The 23,278-nt window shown below is 41.4% G+C and overlaps 1 protein-coding gene across 4 annotated transcripts in view; it reads right to left on the reverse strand.

Annotated features, from left to right (window-relative positions):
• Window positions 1-1,854: 1,854 nt before the first annotated feature.
• GATA6 (GATA binding protein 6) overlaps window positions 1,855-23,278 on the reverse strand; it is a 30,736-nt gene continuing 9,312 nt past the window's right edge. For all 4 annotated transcript variants that reach the window (XM_084888198.1, XM_084888199.1, XM_084888201.1 and 1 more), the window contains exons 4-7: window positions 20,888-21,013; window positions 19,955-20,042; window positions 19,750-19,853; window positions 1,855-3,223 (exon numbers count right to left, since the gene is read on the reverse strand). In XM_084888198.1, the coding sequence (XP_084744324.1) occupies window positions 3,053-3,223; window positions 19,750-19,853; window positions 19,955-20,042; window positions 20,888-21,013 (489 nt within the window). In that variant the 3' untranslated portion in view covers window positions 1,855-3,052. The remainder of the gene's footprint in view (window positions 3,224-19,749; window positions 19,854-19,954; window positions 20,043-20,887; window positions 21,014-23,278) is intronic.

Raw genomic sequence — 23,278 nt, forward strand, 5'->3', positions numbered from 1 at the left:
AATGACCAATGAAAAGAAATGGCTTTTCTTTGATTATCACACTCTGGGGTAAGTGTGCCGATTGTATGTTTGAAAGAAATGATCAAACTCCCACTGTGCACAGTCACAGATGAGAAAGCGCCCGTCGAAAAAGCCCAGATCAGCGGAGTTCACGGTGTTAAAAGCAGGCTATAAGAAGTCCCCTCCTTCTCCTCTGCCCCTGGTCATTTCAGGAAAGCCATACTTCTTTCCCCTTTGTGTTCTGAAGAGGAGCTTAAGCAACCGATGGCGTTTTAGGATTGCAAGTAGCAAAATTTGGGAGCACACCTGTAAAAAAGGATTTGGAGGCCTCAACAAGAAAAATCCATTTTCCAATCAAAACATATTAGCTTAACAACTACCAACCCACCAGAAAGGACTCAAAATAATGAAAACCATAAGAGGAATGAGGAAGAAAAAAAAAAACAAAAAAAAAAACGAAAAAAGAAACGAGGGATAATAACTTTCTTTGCTGCCAGACCAGCCCTGTTCTATTAAACCATCAGCTGAACTCACACTGGTATCTTTCAAGCACCCTCCCCATCCATCTCTGCCACCTCCTGGGCCGGGTGAATCCCTTGCCACACTCTCCCCAGCATTCTTGAAGAAGTGCAGGGGAGCCAGGGATCTTAGTCCCTGTGATTCTGAAAGGGCCCAAGACATTCCAAACACCCATTCAGTAAGAGCTCCTGCTACCCTTTTTCAGTCACGTTCACACTCAGTGCTTACTATGCACCAAGCCCTGCACTAGGCACTTTATATGGACGCTCTCCTTTGAGTTCTAAGTTGTATGTTACTGGCATTTTACAGGTGAGGAAAATGAGTTGGATAGCTTGCCCAAGGCCACAGAGCTCAAGCATGCAGAGCAGGACTTGAAGCCTAGTGATCTGACTCCAAACCCAGCAGCCTATCCATTGCTCTAGCCCACCCTATGGTTTTAGCATGCATGCGGGCTTCAGTGACTCCCCCAGACACACACATACCCCAGCTCTGTGTCTGACTTCCAACACCCCACCACGGAGGAAGAATTCCCTTCCCTAAGTAAGTGCCCCACACCTTGGAGCCAAAATGAAATCACACCATTGTGTGTTGTGGAACAGCCTCTTGACTTCCTGAAACCCACCCAACAGTGAAGGAAAAGCAGAGCAAGTTCAGATCATTCTGTATCTTCTGGTGAGTGTAAGGACTTCAACCTCAGATGAGCTCTGAGACTTAGTGGCACTTTGCAAAAAGGAGGTTCCAGAGAGGGAAAAGTATTTCATTCAGAGGGGGGAAAACTTTTTCAATTTTTTTCAAGAACTGTTCCTAGCCCTGACCAGTTTGGCTCAGTGAATAGAGCGTCTGCCTGCGGACTGAAAGATCCCAGGCTCAATTCTGGTCAAGGGCATATACGCTGGTTGCGGGCACATCCCCAGTGGGAAGGAAGTGTGCAGGAGGTAGCTGAATGGTGTTTCTCTCTGATGGATGTTTCTAACTCTCTATTCCTCTCCCTTCCTCTCTGTAAAAAAATCCATAAACTATATATATATTTTAAAAATGAACAGTTCCTAAAGAGAATGCTTATAATCTCAGATAAAATGACCTACTACTAGGTCCCTTTTAATTATAAAAAGTGTCCCCCGCCCCCCCCCACAAAAAAAAGTGTCCCCAGTGCAATCTGAAAGTGGTAACTCCATGTGCCAAATTCAAATAAACCAAGTTATAAAACAGCTCAAAAGGACAATTCATGGGCAGGAAGGCCATAATGCAATTTGCAAAAACATCATATGCGCCTGTTTTATATGAATGTCTATATAGTTTTAAAATGAAGCTAAAAGGGAAGGAATTCACTGTACAGAAGACAAAACAATACCCTTTTTATTTTTAAAACTCTGGTGAAATAGGTTTCCATATGACATCCCATTTTAAAAAAATTAATGTAAACCAACCTTCCTGTAGGTTAGTCACACTGTAGAGACTTCGCCTTAGTGTGTACAGATAGATGCCTAGAGTATTTACAAATGTTTTCTGTTAGGTAGTAAAGTTTTGTTGCAATTTTTCCAGCACATATTAAAGGGGGGGATATTGGTGTTCTTGTGTAAGAATTCTTAACAAATGAATAAAGGCAATTTTCCTGAGAGAAGATTTGTTCTTGAAATATTTTTCTTTTAACAATTGGAAATATAGAAATGGGATGTAGTTGTAAAAGAAGCATAAGAATGTCTAAGTTAACATTTTTTTCTTTTAAATTATTTAAGTACCATTAAGTTAAAATGTTTACATTCATTATAAAAAAAATGTTGTTAAATCTTATGCAAATGATTTAACACTGATTGCTGCAACGCAAATTGCACTTTTTTTAAAAAAAAAAATTATTGTATACATGGAAGAAAAATATCTTGTTTGCTACCCTGTTTACAAATTCCAACCAACTTCAGGTCAGTCACACAATATGAACTTTGAGAAACGTCAGTCACAGTGTATGTTACAGTTATAATGCAGTCCTGCAAACTGAGCGATATTTTTGACAAGTGACCTCATGAACCGACTCAGCCTCCAGAGGTGTGTACCAAATGGCCTCAAATGGTCTTCTCCGTGAACGCAGGTGAAATCTGGGTGTGGAAAGGTATTAAGAAATCAGAAGAAGCACATGATTTTGGGCAATACACATAAAACCTTCCTTTTTAAAAATCTCAATATTCCTTAGCAGGCAAGGCCCCGGGCCTAGTCCAGGTCTCTGGAAGTGGCACAGCGGGTGCCCTGGCAGACCCGGAGGCAGGCTGGCTGGAAGTGCCCGCAGCCAGGGAGCCTGCAGCGTGCTGTGGGCTGCACCGGCCTTCCCAGGAGGCGCTCCATCTTCTCCCTGGCTCTTCGTGGACAGGGGCTGGCTGGCAAGGCAGAACAAGCCTCTTGGGAAATGCATCTCTTTCAAAATAAAGGCACGGAAATCACACATCAGAGGAATGTTCTGTCAGCATACTCGACCCAGTTTGCACCGTGTGGCATCATCACTGCAGGTCCCGAGGGCCTTCCCGCTCCGGCCTTGGCGGCAGACTCAGGCCAGGGCAAGCGCACACCACGAATCTTGTCTCACCGAGGAGGACGTGACTTCGGCCGGCGAGGCCAGGCTGACGCCTATGTACAGCCCATCTTGACCTGAGTACTTGAGCTCGCTGTTCTCGGGGTTAGTGCTTTCTCCCGTGCCAGACATCACCGGGGCACCCGCCTGGCAGAAGATGGGGACAGAGAGGAGGAGAGAGTTATCCATAAATTTGTTAGGTGTCATGCTCCTGCTAGGTCAACGCATGGGAACAAGTGAGATGGACAGGGCAGCTTGGCCAGGGCAGCTCACTGTGCTGCCCAGTGCCATTGACCTAGCCCTGGAGATTTAAGCTCTCCCAAATAAGCTCTCCCAAACGGTCTCCTGTTATCCTGAGGACTCTGGCAATAACCACACAGCAACATGTTCAGCTGGACAAAAGTAGAAAAGGAACTGGAAGAAACCTATTTGTAAAAAGTGCCACACGATTAATCTAATCATTTCAAGAGAAAATGCAGAGCATTGCATACACATACACATGTGCACACACACACACACTGCAGAGCCATAAGATTTAGCAGTTATGTCAAAGCCTAAAAGAGAAAGCTACACAGTTCAGCAAGGCCTGATAAATGAAATTTTTTGAGCACTGACTTCATGGAAAATTACATGCATATAAAAATTTAATAATTAACTCATTTACCTTAGTTATTTCCAAGAAGAATGGGCTATGTTTGAAGCAGACCACACTCTAACCAGAATGGAAACATCCTTTATCTGTTGTGATTGTGGCAATTATTTCTCAAAGCAAAAGGTGACCTTTATATTGTTTCATTCATTCCTTCCATCCACATGAGAAAGGCCAGATAGAAAACATATAATTTATGTGATATAATTTAGAATAAAACTAAAATCATGTATAGACTATGGCTTGAGAAAGCAGTGCATTTTTTTTGTTTCTTTTAATATCCAGCCATGCCATAGCTGGTTTGATTCAGTGGACAGAAGGGTCCCAAGTTCGATTCCAGTCAAGGGCACATGCCTAGATTCTGATCCCCAATATGGGGGGGATGCAGGAGGCAGCCATTCAATGATTCGCTCTCATCATTGATATTTCTATATATTCCTCTCCCTTCCTCTCTGAAACCAATAATAATATATATTTTTTTAAATCCAGCCATAATCACATAAACTCATTATTTCTTCTCTGCTTTTGGGGTTCTACCCCATAAATTACCAGATACTTGTTTTTTGACACAGGTAGGATGTTTTGTACTTCTCAAAGCATTCATTTACATACACAATCTCATTAAATCCTTAAAATGTGTGTCTGGCTGAATTGATGTTACATTCACTTCCGGGAAACACAGGGCTGAACTGATTGTAAGGTGCACGAGTACCCTTGGTTCCTGGGGCCTGGAAATACATGTGGCCCTACTCTTCCCCAGATAAAATCTGGTTTTCTCTCTAATCCTCACAATAACCGCATGATGCTGGGAGGCAGGGCTTCAGGAGATCTAACCATATGACTTAGCTGTTTTCCCATCCAAACCTCTGATTAGTTGGACAGACACAGCCAGCCCCTCTACAGTTACCCAATCCTTTCTTTTCCTAGTCAACATGAGAGTTTGTTAAAATCCAGCAACAACAGTACCCCCACAGCCGTACTTCTTTTTAAGTGACACAAAGACTTAAACTGAGGGTTTTAGGTGTATAAAAAGCAAATTTTAAAAAGTCATTGACGTGCCTAAAATTTAAAATAGATTTTTATGAAATAGCTGAAATAATCCTGTCAACACACTAAAGCTATGGATTTGGTTGCACATAGAAATATGGTGATTTACTTCAGCCCTTAAACCCAGAACCTCCACAATTAGCAAAGCCAGCATGGATCCAGACGTAACTCCCAGAGCCATAAACAAAAGGGTGGTATTAGGTTACAAAAGGACTCTTCGTTTTAGTCTTCATTAGCTATCATTCAACTAATAGGAAGAATGAGCTCCTTTGTAAATGACTTATGCCACACTCAACTTTGTGCTGGTTTATTTATTCCCCCAGAATAAGCACATGCCCATTTATCTGACTAACCCTGACTTCAGCATAGCGAGTGCTATTCTCTGAAATGAAGAGGGTGCCTGGGTTGGCCCAGGAAGCAGCCCACCTCAAATAGCCAGGCGTGCAGAGATAGCAGAGCGGTCTGTCGTCACCACAAGTCAGTAACAGGGAACAGTAGCAAGGTACCCTTGAGAGCCAGGCCCTGGGACTGTGAGCCCCAAAGAGATAGTTGCTCCCTGGACCAGCTCCCAGGCCACATGAGGAGCCAGGACACTCACACACTCGTCACTAAGACTGCTGACGGCTTATCGTAAATGATAAATGAGTAGCTGGGACAGGGAGGTGGGGTAAGAGGTCATAAAAGGAATCAAAGAGGGGGAAGGATTCCTGGAGAAGAGCCACAAGCAGCCTGCAGCACTGGGGGGGACAAGCATGGGCTCTCAAGTACTGTTCTGATTCTGCCACCCACTGAGTGTGGTCACCTCCCTGAGCCTCCTCCTCAGCCTGCCCTTGCCTCACCTTCCTCCAGTATGGTTGTGGCAATTCATGGAGATGTCTGTAAAAGCATCCGCAGGATGCCTTGCAATGAGTTAAAAACATTCCATTAGAAGAAGCTGTTGCGCCGAAGCCGGTTTGGCTCAGTGGTGGAGCGTCGGTCTGCGGACTGAAAGGTCCCGGGCTCGATTCCGGTCAAGGGCATGTACCTTGGTTGCGGGCATATCCCCAGTGGGGGGTGTGCAAGAGGCAGCTGATCGACGACTCTCTCTCATCGATGTTTCTAACTCTCTTTATCCCTCTCCCTTCCTCTCTGTAAAAAATCAATAAAATATATTTAAAAAAAAAAAAAAAAGAAGAAGAAGAAGCTGTTGGGATGAGTAAAGAAAGGGTGCTCAGGTGGGAGGTATGCAGGACATGGGGAGAACTGTTCACAGGGAAACCAGCTAAAACAGAAGTGCTAAGCAAAGGAGTTAAGAGACATTGCGGGAGAGGTAAACTAGAAGACCTAACCTAGCACTTTCTGTGCCTCCGTTTCCACAATGGAAAATGAAAATAAAGAGGCACCTGTGTGTAATGTTGTTGCAAGAATTAAATTAGCTAATAAACTGTACATAACTATATGCTATTTTATTAGTATTTTACTGTTGTTAAGGATAGGGAGTGAAGATCTAATTTAATCTTCCAATTCCATCCTTTACCACATGAGTTAGCACCATCACTGGGTGGAAGCAGTGAGAACTCACCTAGAGCTAAGGGAGACCACCCACGTCAACAATAACTTATTCTAATTGTTTTCGACAGCATTTCACACAAAAAAAAAACAAAAAAAAACAAAAAAAAAAACAAAAAACATTCAGCTATAGAGCAGGCCAAGAGTCCTACTGTCAAAGGGCAGGCAAATCCAAAATTACATGAGTGAAGAGTTTCTTAAAAATATATATGTCAGCTCTAGGAGGTTAATATCTAAATTTTACAAAAAACTTATACATACAACTCAACACCAAAAAAAAAAAAAAAAAGCAAAACAATCCAATTAAAAAATGGGCAAGGAAGCTGAATACACACTTTTCCAAAGAGGACATACAGGTGGCAAATAGACATGAAAAGATGCTCAAGGTCACTAATCATCAGATAAATGCAAACTAAAACCACAGTGAGATATCATCTCACACCTGTCAGAATGGCTATCATCAATAAAACAAATGTTGGCCTGGATGCGGAGAAAAGGGAATGCACTGTTGGTGGGAATGCAGATGGGTACAGCCGCTGTGGAAAGCAGTATGGAGTTACCGCAAAACATTAAAAATGGGAGTGCCTTATAACACAGGGATTCCCTTTTTGGAATATATCCAAAGAAACCTGAAACACTACTTTGAAAGAACATATGCACCCCTAAATTCACTGCAACATTATTATAATAGCCAAGATTTGGAAGCAACCCAAGTCCCCATCAGTAGATGAATGGATTGCAAAAGTTGTGGCACATTTACATAATGGAATACTATATGGCCATAAAAAAAGAAGGAAATCTTACCCTTTGCAAGAGCATGGATGGACCCAGAGAATATTATGCTAAGTGAAATAAGCCAGTCAGAGAAAGACAAATGCTATGTGATTTCACTTATATGTGGAATCTAATGAACAAAATACACGAACAAAAATAGATCCAGCAAACAGACTGACAGCTGTCTGGAGTGAGGAGAAGCTGGGTTGAAAAAAGTGAATGGATCAAGAAAAACAAATAAACAAAAACTCATATATTTAGACAACAGTATGGTGATTACCAGGGGGAAATGGGTAAGAGAGAAGATGGTACATGGGGGATAAATGTTGATGGAAGGAGACTTGACTTGGAGCAAGTACTTGTGTCCAAAGCATGAATACTACGACGTAAAACTTTTATGAATGTCAATCATATCTCAATAAAACACAAATTGTGATTTTTTCATGTAAGATACATAAAATCATAATGATGAGATCTGATGAAATTGTGATAGCCCCAGGATTCTCATCCATAACTAGTGGGCTATATTCTGGTACATGCCTGAGAAAGTAGTTAGCAGAGATATCAAGAATTCTATACCCTACTTAGCGCTGTAATTCCATTTCGGAAAATGTATTATAATGAAAGAATTCAAAAGAAGGGAAAGGCTCCACACAGGAAGACATTCATTACAAGTTTACTTATAATAGTGGAAAACCATGGAAATAATCTAATGTCTAATAATATGGGAATGGTTTGGAAAAGCAGAGTGCATCCGCTCAAGGAACTATTATGCAATTATTAAAAATAAAAAGATCACGTAGCAAAAGGGGAAAAAAATCCTCTAATGCAATGTTAGGTGAAAAACAGCAAGATATAAAAATTCTATGTCATAATCACAACTTGTCCGTGCACACGCACTGAGTATTTCAAAGGGAACCCAGTGGAGCGTGGGGGACAGGGGACCATTTGAGAGGGCCCAACCTATTAGCCCTCTATGCCTTTCTTTTAATATTTTCATTTGACTGGCATAGTACAGCCGAACTTTTTGGTAAGAGTGGAAGATACCAGCACCAGAAACATGTGGCACAAGCACTTGAGGGGTGAGCCAGACTGGATAGAGTCAAAAAGTAGCAAGAAAAAATAGGGAGGAATCTGAGTGGAAGCACCAACAGAGAGAAGGGGGGAATGGAGGGAGCCTCCGGCACCCTGGGAGTCACCTCCGTGCCCCCTGGCATAAGCTAGAGCCTGGTCATCCATGCCCATGTGAAACATGGTTCCACATACGTGAAAAAGCACCACACACATTACATAGATTTGCCAGTGGAACCTGAGCTCTTAAAACTGGTATTCTAACTGCGGAAGTCATTGGCACAACTCTTCTGAAGAAACCTGGCTTTCATGTCATTCATTAAGTGCCTTTTCCTCATAGGTGATATTCAAGAGCTACCTACTGAGAATCAGTACAATTTGGGGAGAAAAATCAGATTATTGTGACTCTACACCCAATATACAAAACACAAAAATACAGGTATAAATTGCAAATAACCAGTTGAAGACACATGAGAAGAACATCTAGTGAAAACCCTTGAAAGGACTTAAGTTCAGATCGTAGCTATATCAACGTAGCCAAAGCAGACACTGCACTAACCTAACCTAAACCAGCCCTTCTGAACACTCCTGACCCAGGAGGGAAGGGCGCTGGGGATTGCCCATCACTTGGGAATGCCCATCGCCGAATCATCCTTCCTCCTCTCGGAGGGCAGCCTGGCCGGGCCCGCAGAGGTCCTCACTCTTTCTCTGATCAAAGTGCAGTGAGGGTGGAGCAGAAATCTGTTCTGTGTTTCCATTCACAGCTTATCTGCCCTCCATCCTCCCACAGACAACTGAAAATGGAGGCACTTCCTGTTTAAAAAAAAAAAAAAAAGTGTTATCAGCACCAGACCCAGCCTGGGCTTAGCACTGAGCGCAGGCCAAGTTAGGTGGGAGACGACTGATGGCAGAGCGGCGGCGGGGCTGGAAAACTCACTCCCTAAAGGAATAAATGACTTCAGGGGCGACTCAGCTGCCGCGGGGGCATGGAAAACCTCCACTGGCCTGCGAACGGGCAGAGTTCATCTTTAGATCACAGGATTTTTTTTTTCCCCCCTGCGAGAATAAGCCTTTGTTCATTTTCAGACATACCGGGGTGAGCAAAAGTGGGTTTACAACGGTAATACCAATAAATAATACTCAATAAGTAATACAAAATTAAACTGTTTCGTGACCTCACAACTGAAAATCTACTTGTGTCACCCCTGGATATCGGAAAAGTCAAGCGTTTCTGATTTGATGAACTCATATAGTCAATGCCCAGCAGTTAGTTGTCTGGCTCACGGTGGGCTCACCAACGTGGCCAGTTCTCTTTCTTTCCCTTTAGGCCACATAAAGGCCGGGGGACAGCCTCCTGCAAGGCTGTCCTGGAAAGGTAACACATCTGAGCCAAGGAAACCCTTAAAGGGTTTCTAGAAGAACATCATAGGTTCTCCGGCTTGTGGATTTGTGAACACGCATTTCATTTTTGAAAAAGAAAACCAATAAGGGATGTTCTCAGTCCTTGTAATCTCTTTTAACGCAGCAGTGATCTGAAGAAACAAACCATTGCACCCCAGGCAGGTGGAGGGTGAGTGCGTGATCATTTCCAGAGCATGACTTTGATGGTGCTCACAAACTGCCTCCTGAGCTCGGGTTCAGACCATCAGCTTCCACAGCCTCTGATCTGTCCTTCCTACACATCTGAGTCAGTCTGCGGTTACGGCTTTTTCTTGTGTGAGGAGGGGCCAGCCGTCCCTCGTTGCCAGAGCTCTCTTCTCTGCTTTTATAACCTCTAGGTTAGACTCTCTCGGTGCTTTATAGTGGCCTTCCTCAAAAGAAAAAGTAAAAGCTACATTTAAGTTCCAACTAAGAAACGCTTTCAGATAAATCTAAACTTCTCCCCTAACGACGCTCATTTCAGCTTGAGTGGAGGCAATAGGGCCAGACGAAATGTGGTTCAATCAACCGGGAGGCAACGCGGAAGATCCACAAACACCAGGTCAGGAGACAATCACCCATCGCAACAAACCCCAGTTCTCCCACAATGGCTCAAACAAAGCAAGGGAACACGGGCACTTTCTCTCACAAGAAAAGGGAGTCACGGTCCCTTCCGCTGATGACCTCAGTGTTTAGCAGAATTGTTATTTTTTGTGATTTAACAAATTCCTTACGGGAGAGCTTGCTGGCTGCCCTTTTTACCCCTCTTGCCCCGTCTAAGCCTGAGTAAACTGGTCATATCCACACCCTGGGAGGCTGCCTTTCCAAGGACAGAACAATTCTGTGCTCACAGTCTGCTCAGGGCAGAGGAGCACGTTGCTGTGCACATCTGCATGCACTTACACGGAAAGCATGTTGTGGTGAAGAAAGGCACGGCCCAAAGTTATAAGAATCCCGGGGTTGTCTGTAAAATGTGGATGTACAAATATAAATTGCAAGGTTTGTTCTATAACTCAACGTCACGAACATACAAAAGAAACAGTTTTTTTCTACTGAAATGAATCAAAACAAAACAGATGACTATTCTAGCCTTCAAATTAACTGGTCGAGAACCCCAAGGCAAGATTGAAAACCTGGTGAATGACGATCTTTTATAACAAAACTGGCTTCTCGGGAGATGGGATGGGCATCTCTATCTTGCCATCTTAGTGAGAGAAAGCATCTCCTAGTCCAAGCATCATTTACAAGAAAGTGGAACAAATATACTTGGTATCATAAGGAATGAAAAATTACTGCTATCAGAGAAAGAAAGGCAGTATTTTTAAACACAGTAGCTCTCCATCTCTACATTTCCCACGTTAGGAAAGTAAGGATTTATTTCTAATGTCCTGAGATGAAAAACTCTGCCATGCAAATAAAGCACATCACTATGAACGTCCAAGTTTAAATGTAAAGTGCTATTCTTCTTGAGCTTCAAAGAGGCCCACAGGCATCTCCCAACTTACGCTACACAACACGCGGAAGAACCAGATGGCGGAACTACTTTTCCTCTTTCGCAGAGGAAAACGGAGGCTTCACAAAACCTTGGCAGCTTACAGAGCTGCAGCTCCGGGCCTGGCTGCCTGGAGCTGTTCCCTTCCAGCTGCTAATCTGCGAAGCCCCCAAAATAAACTTCAGACCATATCCAGGCTTCGCCATCAATCAAGCAACTAGACTTTAAATTAAAACTATTTGTGCGTAATAAGATAAAAACGATGCCGGCGTGCGTGCCCCAGCTCTGGTGGGACCACGCCATGCTAACCAGCGACCAGAGAGGCCGCTCACCAATTAAAATCGGCATTTAAATGCCGGCGGTTATTTATTTGGAACTGTTTTTATCCACAAAACTCCAAACGGACGTCGAAATCAATACTTGTTGGTTTGTTCAAGACTTTAAGATCTGTAGTCAATACAATAATCTCTTTGCACATTCTGAGTGCTGGGCCTGGGTGAGAAAGCAGCAGCAGCGTGAATTATCACACAGGCCAACGCCTGTCTTGGGAGGTGCTTTTTTCAAATGGTTAACATTTCAGAGAAAATGAACAGATAGGTGCGCTGACCCAGTGTATTTACTTCTTGGTCATTAGATCTTCATATTGCTAGTAACTCCTTTGGCAGGCACCCATGAACTGCATAATAAATTACTTTTGTTCCAGTAAAGGAATTCATTTTCTTCAACGATTCATTTACCAACAACATTTCAGAGCATCCTAAGCTAAATCTCTTTAAATGTGGCCACGTCTTCCCGTAACGTTCTTTCCAGCTTTGTGACAATTTTGTATGTTCCCATGGAGGTGGCAGGGGGGACAGGAACTGCCATCTGTAAGGAAAAGCTGTGTTCTGAGACAAAGCCTTCTACCTGAGGACACGGGGAAAGGCAATGACATTCTAGTCCTCAGACTGTGATAATGGGTCATGTATTAAATAAATCACAGTCCTGTGGCCCATTGGGTGAGCACATCTATGATAAACGATGTAAAGAGCATTTTACTGCTTCCTAATACCTATACATACAAAGCCATCAGATAGGCATGTAGTACACCATATATTCCCAACCGCTCCTTTTTATCATCCTCCCTGTGGCACACAGAAAAAAAAAAAAAAAAAAAAAAAAAAAAAAGGAAAAAAAAGAGGGAAGTCCACAAAAGGCCTTGAGATCAAAAAGAAAGTATGCACACTCCACAGGCCTCAAGGTTCCTGGCCGGCGTGACGTGTGCCGTGCACAGCGAAGGCCGGGGTGGTCAGTCGGGAACGTGAGTTGTTGGGAGGGGCTGTGGGAGAAGAAAGAAAGGGAGCCTGGCACATAGGGAGCACGAAGATAAAATGCCAGCAAAATATTTATGTTCATGGCTTGTAGCAAGTGGCAAGTGGGATATTAATAACTACGGTGATTGGTCAACTCCTGGGAGTGGTAACAGCCCTGGCCTGGGAGGCAGGAGACGTCGGTTCCAGTCCCGGCTTCAGCGCGGCTTGTTTTGTGACCTTCCGGAGTCACTCTGGGCCCGGGTTTATAAATGAGGCAATAACAAGCTCTAACTGCAACACTCTCCCAGGCCCTTGTACGAGATTAATGACTTCGTAACTTTTTTTTATTCATTTAGAAAGAGTCGGTTGGGCTATAAACTCTGGGAGGGAAGAAATGAACACTTGCCTGTTTTTTTTTAAAAAAAAAAATGCGTTTTCGATGATTTTGTAAAAAATTAAACTGAAGGCAATTTGAACATTCTGAAAAGTTCCAATTAACTTAGCATTCGCTGTGTATGAATTTACATCACACCATTAGGTGAATTTTAGCACTGCAATGTTACACTTAATATTTTTAAGAGAATCTTTTTCCAGTCACATTAGGCACATTAACAATAGTAAATTTTACTAAGTATTTGTCTATTACCCAACTCACATGGTCTTAGCATGATAATACACTTATTAATAAGTAAAATATTAACAAGAAAGCTTCTACAATGTTCTCATGAGCAAGTCACTTCTCTGGCGGCACTCTTCCCACCTGTGTCAGTGGGACGGCATTTAATGCTGAAAATTACTAATCAAAATTGCTCCTATTTCACTAAGAAAATATTATTCCTTCTCTTTAAAAATTCCAATATCACATGCTCTATCTATCATATATTAAGCCAGTATGCCTCAGTGATGACAATCTGGAGTCAAATCCAAGCCCTTCCTACATAACCTCGGGCCTGTTACTCACCTTCCGAGTCTCACTCCTGCAAACAGAAAGTGGCAATAAAAGCACCACCTTAGTAGAGTGATAACTATTAGCAATAATTAGCAATAAAACGTATTGATGCAAGCTAGTTTCCTGCCTGCCTATGTCCACTACCTTAGAAATGAGAAACTAAGGGAGAGGGTGAAAAACGTCTCAAAAGCGAGAGTCCGACTGATAAAGCACAAGGTTAATCCGCTAACGTCTGGCTTTCCAGCACTCTACAGGCCCTTGTGGGAGCGTCCAGTTACGGGCTCGGCAGTCATTTTGGTCCCGTGTTAGCAGCCTCTTGAATCAGAGCCTCTCCTCAGAGCCAAGTTCCTCTACGCGGAAGCAGCTCACACTGTACGAATGACCTTTCAGCTATTTAATTATTATAGGACTAGTTAATAATAGTAAGAACTATCACTTTGCAGCCGCCCCTAATGTCACCGTAAATTCAATTACTTAGAGAAAAAGTAGAGCATAAATTTGCCGATAAAGAAGCTGCTTGACAAAAGCGATGCTTTCCAATTTTTACCATAAGATGCAACCAGCCATACATGAAATAAAATCTACATAAAGATTTTAAAAATATTAACCTGCAAAACACCTCACCTCCCTTTAAGGTCTCATAAAGATATCCAGATATCCTAACAGAGTCGGTCCTTAAACCATCACCACTGCTGCCTGTCGGCTACAAGCACTTGTGGTGCATTAACTCTTTCAAACCACTTCTAGCACAAGTCTTAGCACCACACAGCTCAGAAGTACACTGTCTGACAAGGTCATTGAATTATGTCCTTAGCAAGGGGTGACTGCAATAAGAAAGCAGGGCTAGCTAGGAACAGAGTATCCCAGAAGAATAAGTCCGCAGAACCAGGCCAGTGAGAACAGGAGATGAGCTCCCTGCCTCAAACTAGAGACATCTGCCTCTCGGTGGAAGGTTATCGCCAACGATGAACCGCAAAGTGAGGAAACAGTCTCCCTATCGCTAACACACCACGCCTGATGCATTCCATTCGGAGGAGCCACGCGGCAGCCACCCTAACCCATCTTGCCCTGAGGAGCCCTGGGGACCAAGAAACTAAACATTATGGGCTGTGAGGTCAGGACATTTCACCAGCTCCACGGAAAGGTTTTTTTTCTTACTGTTTGTGAGGGGAAACCCTGCTTGTAAAATGTGTACAAGTAGGAGCATGCCAGCATTTGTTTACATCAATTTTCAAAATACGCCCAGCTAAGAATGTTTTAATTGCTGGGCTCCAACATAGACAGAAATACATCGTTGACTGCAGTGGGGCTCAAGAGCAAGTCCATCCCTTAGAAATGAATGTGGTCTGGGATCTTCTTTCGGCTGACTTGATAGTGATTTGAAATCCTTTCAAAGATCCACCTCCCACCTATTGAACCAGCCTCGTCTCCTGCGTTTGGAGACACCCTGCACTCCGGCCACACTGAGCTCCTAAAAGGATCCCTGAAGTATCACGGAAACCCAGGCTCTTCTGCTTCCTGGAGACTCTTATCCCGTTGTTTCCCCCACAAAAATCCTACCCAACTAACTGGAACTTCCTCTACGCTGTGGAGCCATCTCCAACTCTGCAGTCAGAATTCACCACTCGCTCCTTCTATCAACCACCTTACTCTGTGGCTCATCCAACAGGCTCCCCAATCTAACCAGCGGTAAGGCCTGTCTATGCCTGCCCCCACCACTACCACCACCTTCTGAGCAGTTTAAGATCAGGGGCCTAGTTTTACTCCATTACAAACAGGGCCTCCCACAGCACAATGCTCCGTAAATGGAACTGTAAAGCAAGGACTTGAAGAAAGGGTGGGGCGAGAGTAGGACCACAGCTGTTCATAAGGAAAATAATACAATAATTAAAAATACAAGAATAAAATGTTTCCCTTACTCACAACTGAAAACCTACTTTTGCCACATCCTGTATGTTCAGTGATTTCTTTTTCTCAGACATGAAGTCTTATCGCTTATTTCACTCCCAAATTAATCTTTTCCATCCCAAAGAAAATTTAAGGAATACCTTTTACCTACAAAAACTTGGGGATTAACATATATATATATTATTAAGTTTATATATTACATACAAATACATATTTTGCCTGTCTAAAAGTAATTCTATAAGGAATTATTAAAAATTAAAGCCTACTTAATTTGTATTAAAACTGCAGATATAGTATTGAAGTCATCATTAAACATATAATGTCGAAATACACGGAGACGAACTATACAGGGGTGAGCAAAGGTAGGTTTACATAATACAAATAAATAATACAATAATAAATAATACAAAAATAAATTATGTTTCACATACTTACAACTATAAACTTTTATATTTGCCCACCCTTGTATATCTAAAATATCTTATAATTTTATAGATTTTAGTCTACGGCCATACCACCCTGATCGCGCCCAATCTCGGAAGCTAAGCAGGGTCGGGCCTGGTTAGTACTTGGATGGGAGATTTTAGTTACAAGTCATAGGAAGGATAGTAATATTTATACACTGTTAGATCTTATTTGAGAATTGTTGAAATAGAACATGTTACTCTATCTCCCTTCTAAATAATCAAAATAAAAAAACTTATAAAACATAACTCAGTCAATAAATTGAAATCAATGAAAGATTTAAATATTCTTATAATCCAGAAGATAAATGCCAACTGAACACACATTTTTTTTTATTTTAGTAAAACTACATGTATACTACATGTATTAAGACAATTTTAGACAAAATGAAAGAGTATTTTGGGGAAATTTATCTTTAAAAGTCACAAGATTTAATCAACTGTCTTAAAAATTAAGTTTAATACATTATTAGCAAACAAAGATTCCAAAGCAACAAGACAGATGCAATTTTAATCCTGGGCTGCATGGAAGCAGTTCTTCCCGATCTCACACAGAACAAACTACTCTCTCTACCTCCACCACATACACACACACACACACACACACACACACCACTGCACCCACAGCCTGCAACAAAGAGAAACTGAATTATAAGGCAGCCTTCATTGACCTGAAGATCATCAGAAGGAATGTCTCCATTTTCCCCAGGCAGGGATCTAGTTAAAACACAAAGTAGCAACAAGCACGTAAGCTAAGAGTCAAAGAAATGAGGCTTCAGAGCAGCACAAAAATTGTTTTCCTGACACTTGTCCTGGAAGAGTGCCAAGTGCTGTGCTCACAGAGCCGGCCCACACCTTCGCCCTGCTGGGGAGGGAGCCCTGGAGCCTCCTGGCTTAGCAGCAGACAACTAGGAGCACCTCCTCCAGAATCCTCAGCCCCTGCCTGGTTAGTAGTTCAAAACCAGGCCCTGCTCGTGACCTGGTGCCCCCACATGCCCACATGCAGGGGCATCAAGGACTGAACAGAAGCCTGCTGGGAATGTCTACTGATGATCTAGAGCTGATTTCTCAGGGGGAATGAAAATAACTAGCAGCTTTGATTAAGATCGCTGCAGCGCCTGACATCTATGCTGTAACTCCCCCTCGTTAAGGAAAGGTGGACCGGTTATGCTGCCATTTACATCTCAGTGGGAAGACAGGTGACCCCAGTTCTCCAGTTCCCCTGGGAGTGTGCCTAAGGTCCTTTGTTTCGTAGCTCGGTTGTCCCTATTAAGGAAGGATAACCCTCATTTCCGCCCAAGGGGCCACTGGAGATCAACGGGCTGTATCCATCCTCATAGGAAGATTAAACGCTGAGCCAATGAAGATGCCATGTACTACGTACCAGATCCGATCTTGCTATGTGAATATAACGTTTTCCTTACAGACCGTCCTTCACAAAGTCCTATAAGTGGTCAGTACCAACACCGACCGCCCTCCAACATCATCAACCATGATCAAAAAAACGGGGGGGGGGGGGGGGGAGGGAGATACATCTTTGTCAGTACAACCCCTTTCACAAATGCTTCTGCCAGCAGCTCACAGATTTAACTCCTCTGACATGCTCTTTACAGCTCCCCTGCTGCCACACTGGCCACGCACACCCAGAAGGCTCTGAAAGGTGCTAAGGGACCAAAGGGCACACACGGGCACTCCTCGGTGGTAATCTGGGAGACCACTGGAGTTTACAATTATTCATAGAGGGACACGGTTTCCAAAGACAGTGAGCAAATTGGCTTCTGCCAAGCAGGCCTCGTTCCCCACAAAAGGTATCTAGGGTGAGACCCCATCCATAGAAAAAAAAACCCACAACCCAGGTGACAGTCGAGTGCCAGGGGAGCCAGGCCAGGAGTGGGTCCCTGAGGTGAAGGGAGGAGATGGCGGTCAATCCACTGCGCACACACACACACACACCAGAAAAGTTGTCCCAAAGCATTTCTGAGGCCAACTGCAGATCATACTGTACAGCCGGTCTCTACGGCTGATCACACTACGGGATGGATGACACGGCTCACAAATCCTTGTCTCTAAAGTCCTGTTGCCTTGCCTCCTGGCCTCTAGGAGGGAACTGAGTGTTCCTCCGAAGGGCACTGGCTGGCAAGCCACCTCTGGGGTGCTGGGTCCCAGGTGACAGATGCTGGGACACCAAGGCAGAACTCCCAAGGTTCCTCTTGCAGACACGCCAGGGCCAGAGCCAGTCACTGCCTTTTCTCCCCTGGGAGGGCAAATGATTGGACTTACACACAGCCAATTCTGAAATTTCACATCACAAAACCACAGGAGCAAAATATGGATTCCACCCACTAGGGTTCCAAGTCCCCAAAGCCCATTGTTGGCAAATACCTACTTCTTTGCCATTTTTCATTCAAATCTGGCCTTTGCCAAGTTTAAGCTGGACTGTGTCACCAACTGACGTGGAGCTGGCAGCAATCCTCCTTTCTGCTAAGAAAGACCGCGGCCAAAAACGCCTGGCTGCTCCCAGAATGCCTTAGAAAACCAGAACGTTGTTTTGCCTCATTTAGCCACATAATTGCTTTTAAGGACTTAAAGCATAATAAAAAATGTTTTTAAATAATTTCAACCTTTTTATTTCCCTACAAGGAACTGCTCTACTTACTACATTAGATCTTTTAAAATTACTCCAAGTAGCCCTTCTGTAAAAACATGATACACTAGAGTCCACCTTGGTCAAGGCTAGAAACATCCTTTAACCTGTATGCAACAAACAAAAAGGGATGAAAGGCTTTTTCAAATTGAATTTCTTGTTTCATTTAAAAAAAAAAAAAAAAAAGCCAAATGAATTTGGGTCAGAGGACAAAGAGAAATAAATATAATTTTAAGCACAGTTTAAACTTGTTTTAAACGTTAGATTTTCTTTTGTTTTAAGCCTGTAAACATACCATGAAACAAACCAGCTCCCCGGTTCCCAAACCCCGATGGGAAGACACCTCGAGGGCTTTGGTTTCACCTGGGGCGCTTGTTCAAAAACATGCATTCCCAAGCCCCAGGCCAGAAAATTTTGGGGGTGGGGCCCAGGGATCTGTAGTATTTCAATGTGCCCTAAAAGGGTAACATACATTGTGTCAATCGAGATTTTAATGCTGGTGTGTTATCTTAGTCTCAGGATAATCCTACCATCACCTGGGGCCTACTGCCCAAGCCCACCCTGGATTCCGATGGGTGAGACCCCCGTTGTTTTTAAAGAGCATTCCATAAATAAATAAATAAATAAATAAATAAATAAATAAATAAATAGCATTCCAGATAAATTTAGGAAATACCAAGGTGGGAAAATGCTCTTCAGTTGAGAAAAAAAAAAAAAAAAAAATGAGTTTCAATCACAGCTTTACAGAAACAAACCCTTGTGTAATCTTGACAAAGACCCTCACTCACAAACCAAATTGCTCACAGGTTTATAGCGAGGTTGAATGGAAGAAGCCTGGGTACGATTAAGGTGCATTGAAAGAAGGCAGGCCTCCCAGCAAGGGGACAATAGGGTGAAGAAAGATCAGTGACTACAGCAGCATCTGACACATTATGATGAGCTATGTTTTAGGTAGATAGGAAGAAAGGAAGAAATGAAAGGAGGGAGGGAAAGACGAAAGCAAAGAGAAGGGTTTGAGAAAAGAAAATTGAAAGCAAGAGTTGATATAAGCAAAAGCAATTTAAATGCCACCGGCTCTGGGGTATATGAAACCACTACACCAGAAATACATATCAACTCAGACAAAAACCTGGAGATAAAACAACTAGAGGACTTCAAACCAAAACTTCTAGCTTTTACTTGGTTTAATTTAGCCATAAAAATATGATATAGATCTTAATTAAGAGGTTTGCAAAGTACTTATGTTGGTCATTTTGTTGACACTTAAATGTAATTTCCTCTATAAACTATTCTTAGGTATCAGCTAACTAAACTGAACTGTTGGTTTAGACTATTGTACTATCAGATAAAATTTGAGATAATACACTGGAGAGCTACACACTAGTTTAGAAGAGTCTATACTATTTTAACACTTACCCCTGAGGCTGTTGGTTGTGTTGTAGGGGAAGTATTTTTGCTGCAGTCATCTGAGTTAGAAGAGGTGGAAGATGGAGTCATAGGAACGGAATTATTACTATTGCCTGCAACAATCAAAATTAACCTCATAAATATACGTATACTTTACTGTTAAGGTTAGCAGATACTTAACGTAACAATCAAATAGCACTTTATTAATATTTACCAGAGCAAGCCTTTGACTTATTTATGTTCTTGGGTTTTCGTTTCCTGGTTTGAATTCCCTCTTTTTTCATAGCAAGTGGTCGGGGCACCTAAAAAAATTTTTACATGAGCCATACAGTTAATAGTATATTGAAGAAAACCCAAGCTTCAGCCAAAGAACCAACAGTCAGCCCTGAAGGCCCTCATTTAAAAGAATTTGGCATCTCAATACCATTTATATTTTCCCCCCAATAGATTACAACTGCACAAGACCCCATCAAATGCAGATTCCTGCAGGGGAAATGAGGTGATCTGCCAAGGTATTATTCCTTCAATTAATGTTTACTATTTTAAACAACTTCAATTTCAGAGTAAAACCACTGAAAATTTTCAATCCATATAACTCATGTATTCTCTTCCTTCTACATATAGAAGATTATTTTCCTTTTTAAGAGATATATTTATAATATTTTGTGGTGTCCTTAAAATGAACTATAGAATCTTTCTAACTATAACTTTCAAATATGTAGATTATTCCTTTATATAAATATATTTTATTGCATTCAAGAATTAAGTTAATGTAAACTAGTTATGCATTTCTAGTTAGTTCCATGTTTTTCTTTTTTGCAGTTTTTTTTTTAAAGGGTTACTACCATTTTATCAATTCTAAAATATACATTTTTCACATTTCAGTATTCCCAATATTGCAATGTCTAACAACAAATGTGAGGCAGTTTAATTGATAGCATTTTTTTGTTTCTTACTGCTATTTAAGATAATAGTTTAACATGTCATCATTAGCATGCATATAGACAATCAAATTTTCACTTTCACCCTCTTCTTCTTTGCTGACTTTTTTTCTTAACTGAAACCATGTACAAACGATACTAAGCACGTATGCATCTGTACAAACTATACTAAACACATATACAGAAGAGCAGAATACGTGGCGCACCCCATGGAGTTTCATGTAGAGTCCACAAGCATTGCACACAGGTTCGCCCTCGGCATTTCTGCGCCACAAAGTGGTGGTTGTGGTGTGGCAGTTGGCACAGGACAAGCCAAGCCGCCGGGAAGAAGGCTAGAGAAAGCACAAGAAAATAAGAGTACAGTTGTAAGTGATTTTTATGTATATGTTACGTACGGCAATTCAGCAAACATGAACCTGGTTATTAAAAATAAGAGGTCCCTTGAGAAAAAAAAAATGTAATTAGACTGACCTTCCTGGACCAAGAAACTTTAAGTTTTACAGTTTGCTCGATCCCACACATACATTTGATTTGTTCCGGAATATTAGTGTAGATTACAGAATAACCAAAACATGGTCATAACGCTGGCCAATAACTGCACCTACGGTAGTCAAAGGTCTGATATAAGGATTCTGAAATGCAACCGTAACTGCCTGCCAATATGTTAAGGGGCTTTCTTTGAGCAGTCTACACTTCACATGAAAACTGAAGATTATCAGCTCATCTTTCCAAGATTTGTGCAGAGGAACAAATCAGAAACTTTGGAAGAACCTACCTAGTAACAGAAAAGGATTTTGGAAAATGTATAAAATATTTGTAAAGAAGTATATTTTTAATAGATTCCATAATTATCATGAGCAAATGCTGCCTGAATTTTTCATTTTTGCAAAAGATAAACAAATTTTATGGCATTGTTCTAATGCCAGCATTGCCTTCAATACAATGATACTAATATATGTTATTTACCCTGCAAGTATAATAATGAACTTTTGTTCACACAAAGGGTTAAATGTTATTATCAGAAGTCAACCCTCCGTTACAGTCATTCTGGTTTCCACATTCCCTTTATGCTCATAACATCTTTAAAGAAAATTTATTTCCCCTACATTAGGTTTGGATTATAGAGAATGAGAATTTAACCCAGTATAAAGTTCCTCTCTAGAATGGCAAAAAATCTAAATTTGTTTTTAAATAACCTAGATAGGGCAATTAAAAAATGGTGTCATGACTTCTGAAGAAAAAAAAAGCTATAGGAAAAATACAGGAAACAAAGCAAATTGAAGGTCACACAGTACGTGAGCTATACTAATTAATAATTTTTTAAAAAAGAAGTTATAAAGGAAAGTGCACAAAAAAACGGGGAAAAATTGAGTATATATTGAAAAAGGACAGAGATTTCCAAATCCTTTGGTGGCAAATTTAAAAGATACAAATGAATTTCTCATTTACAATTCACATCCTGTTCTATTACTTTAATCATTACTCTTTACAGACAAGTTATAAAAACAAAGAGACACTGGTAAGCCTCTTAGCACTACAACATTTTAAGAAGTCAGTGCTAAGAAAAAAATCAATTTGACTTTTGGTTGTAATCAATATGCTTAGCTTGGCTGACAGAAGAACTATTTGAGAAATTGCTTTGCTAAAATGATGAAAACATATAAAACCTTACACATTAGGGTTTCTTTCAGGTCAAAAGATAACAATTTCATAAATGCGCGATCAGAAAACTAGGGACAGGAAGGTCCCTTTTATAAACAGGTCATTTATGACAGTTTCCAGTGGAATTTGAGCCAATGTGAAGCAAACTTGTTATCAGAATTTGCCATTATAACAAAGAACTTTATGACTGTCAACTGCAGATCATGAGAGAAGCCAGTCCTCATAAACATGTGAAATGAAGGTGAGTGGGTTATAAAAGTTCCTTGTATAAAAGTTATGTTCATCATTGACAAGGAATTCAAGTTAACCATAAATCTTGTTTTGCAATGTAATACAAGTTCCAATTCAGTGATTGGTTCTGTAACTGCTGGCTAAACAAACTTGGGTTGAACATTCTACCTCTGATAACTGAGGTAGGCCCATCAAAACCATAAATAAGAAGCCCACAAGGAGAACTAATTGATAGACACACCCTTCAATCCAGAGTCATTTATAACCCATTTATAGAGCGTATTGGCTGACCTTGGTTACTGCCAACACAGTTGCCACATAGCAGGGAAACTAATTGGTTCAGAGATGTTAAAAACTTTTTTTCTGGTTATTTTTACTTGTAAAAGCACAAAATAAATGGCACAATCTAAATATGAATGATACTAGATTAAATTTATAAGGCAACTAGAACCCAAACAACTATTATACTAGTTGTTTGTGTGTATGTGTGTGTGTGTTTTGTTTTCATTTTGTTTTGTGTTTTTGTTTGTTTGTTTGTTTTTTGCTCCATCTGGTGAAAATGTTACTTTTCTGAGCTCAGCTATTTTTCAGCTCAATGCTCCTTTCCAAAAAAAAAAAATTAAATTAAATAATAATCAGTCTCATAGTTAATATATAGGTTAACACATGAAAACAAAGAACTTCCTTGGAATATTTTCTAGCCA

Source organism: Pipistrellus hanaki, assembly GCF_964339955.1.
Source record: "Pipistrellus hanaki genome assembly, chromosome: 6".
NCBI classification, from domain to species: domain Eukaryota; kingdom Metazoa; phylum Chordata; class Mammalia; order Chiroptera; family Vespertilionidae; genus Pipistrellus; species Pipistrellus hanaki.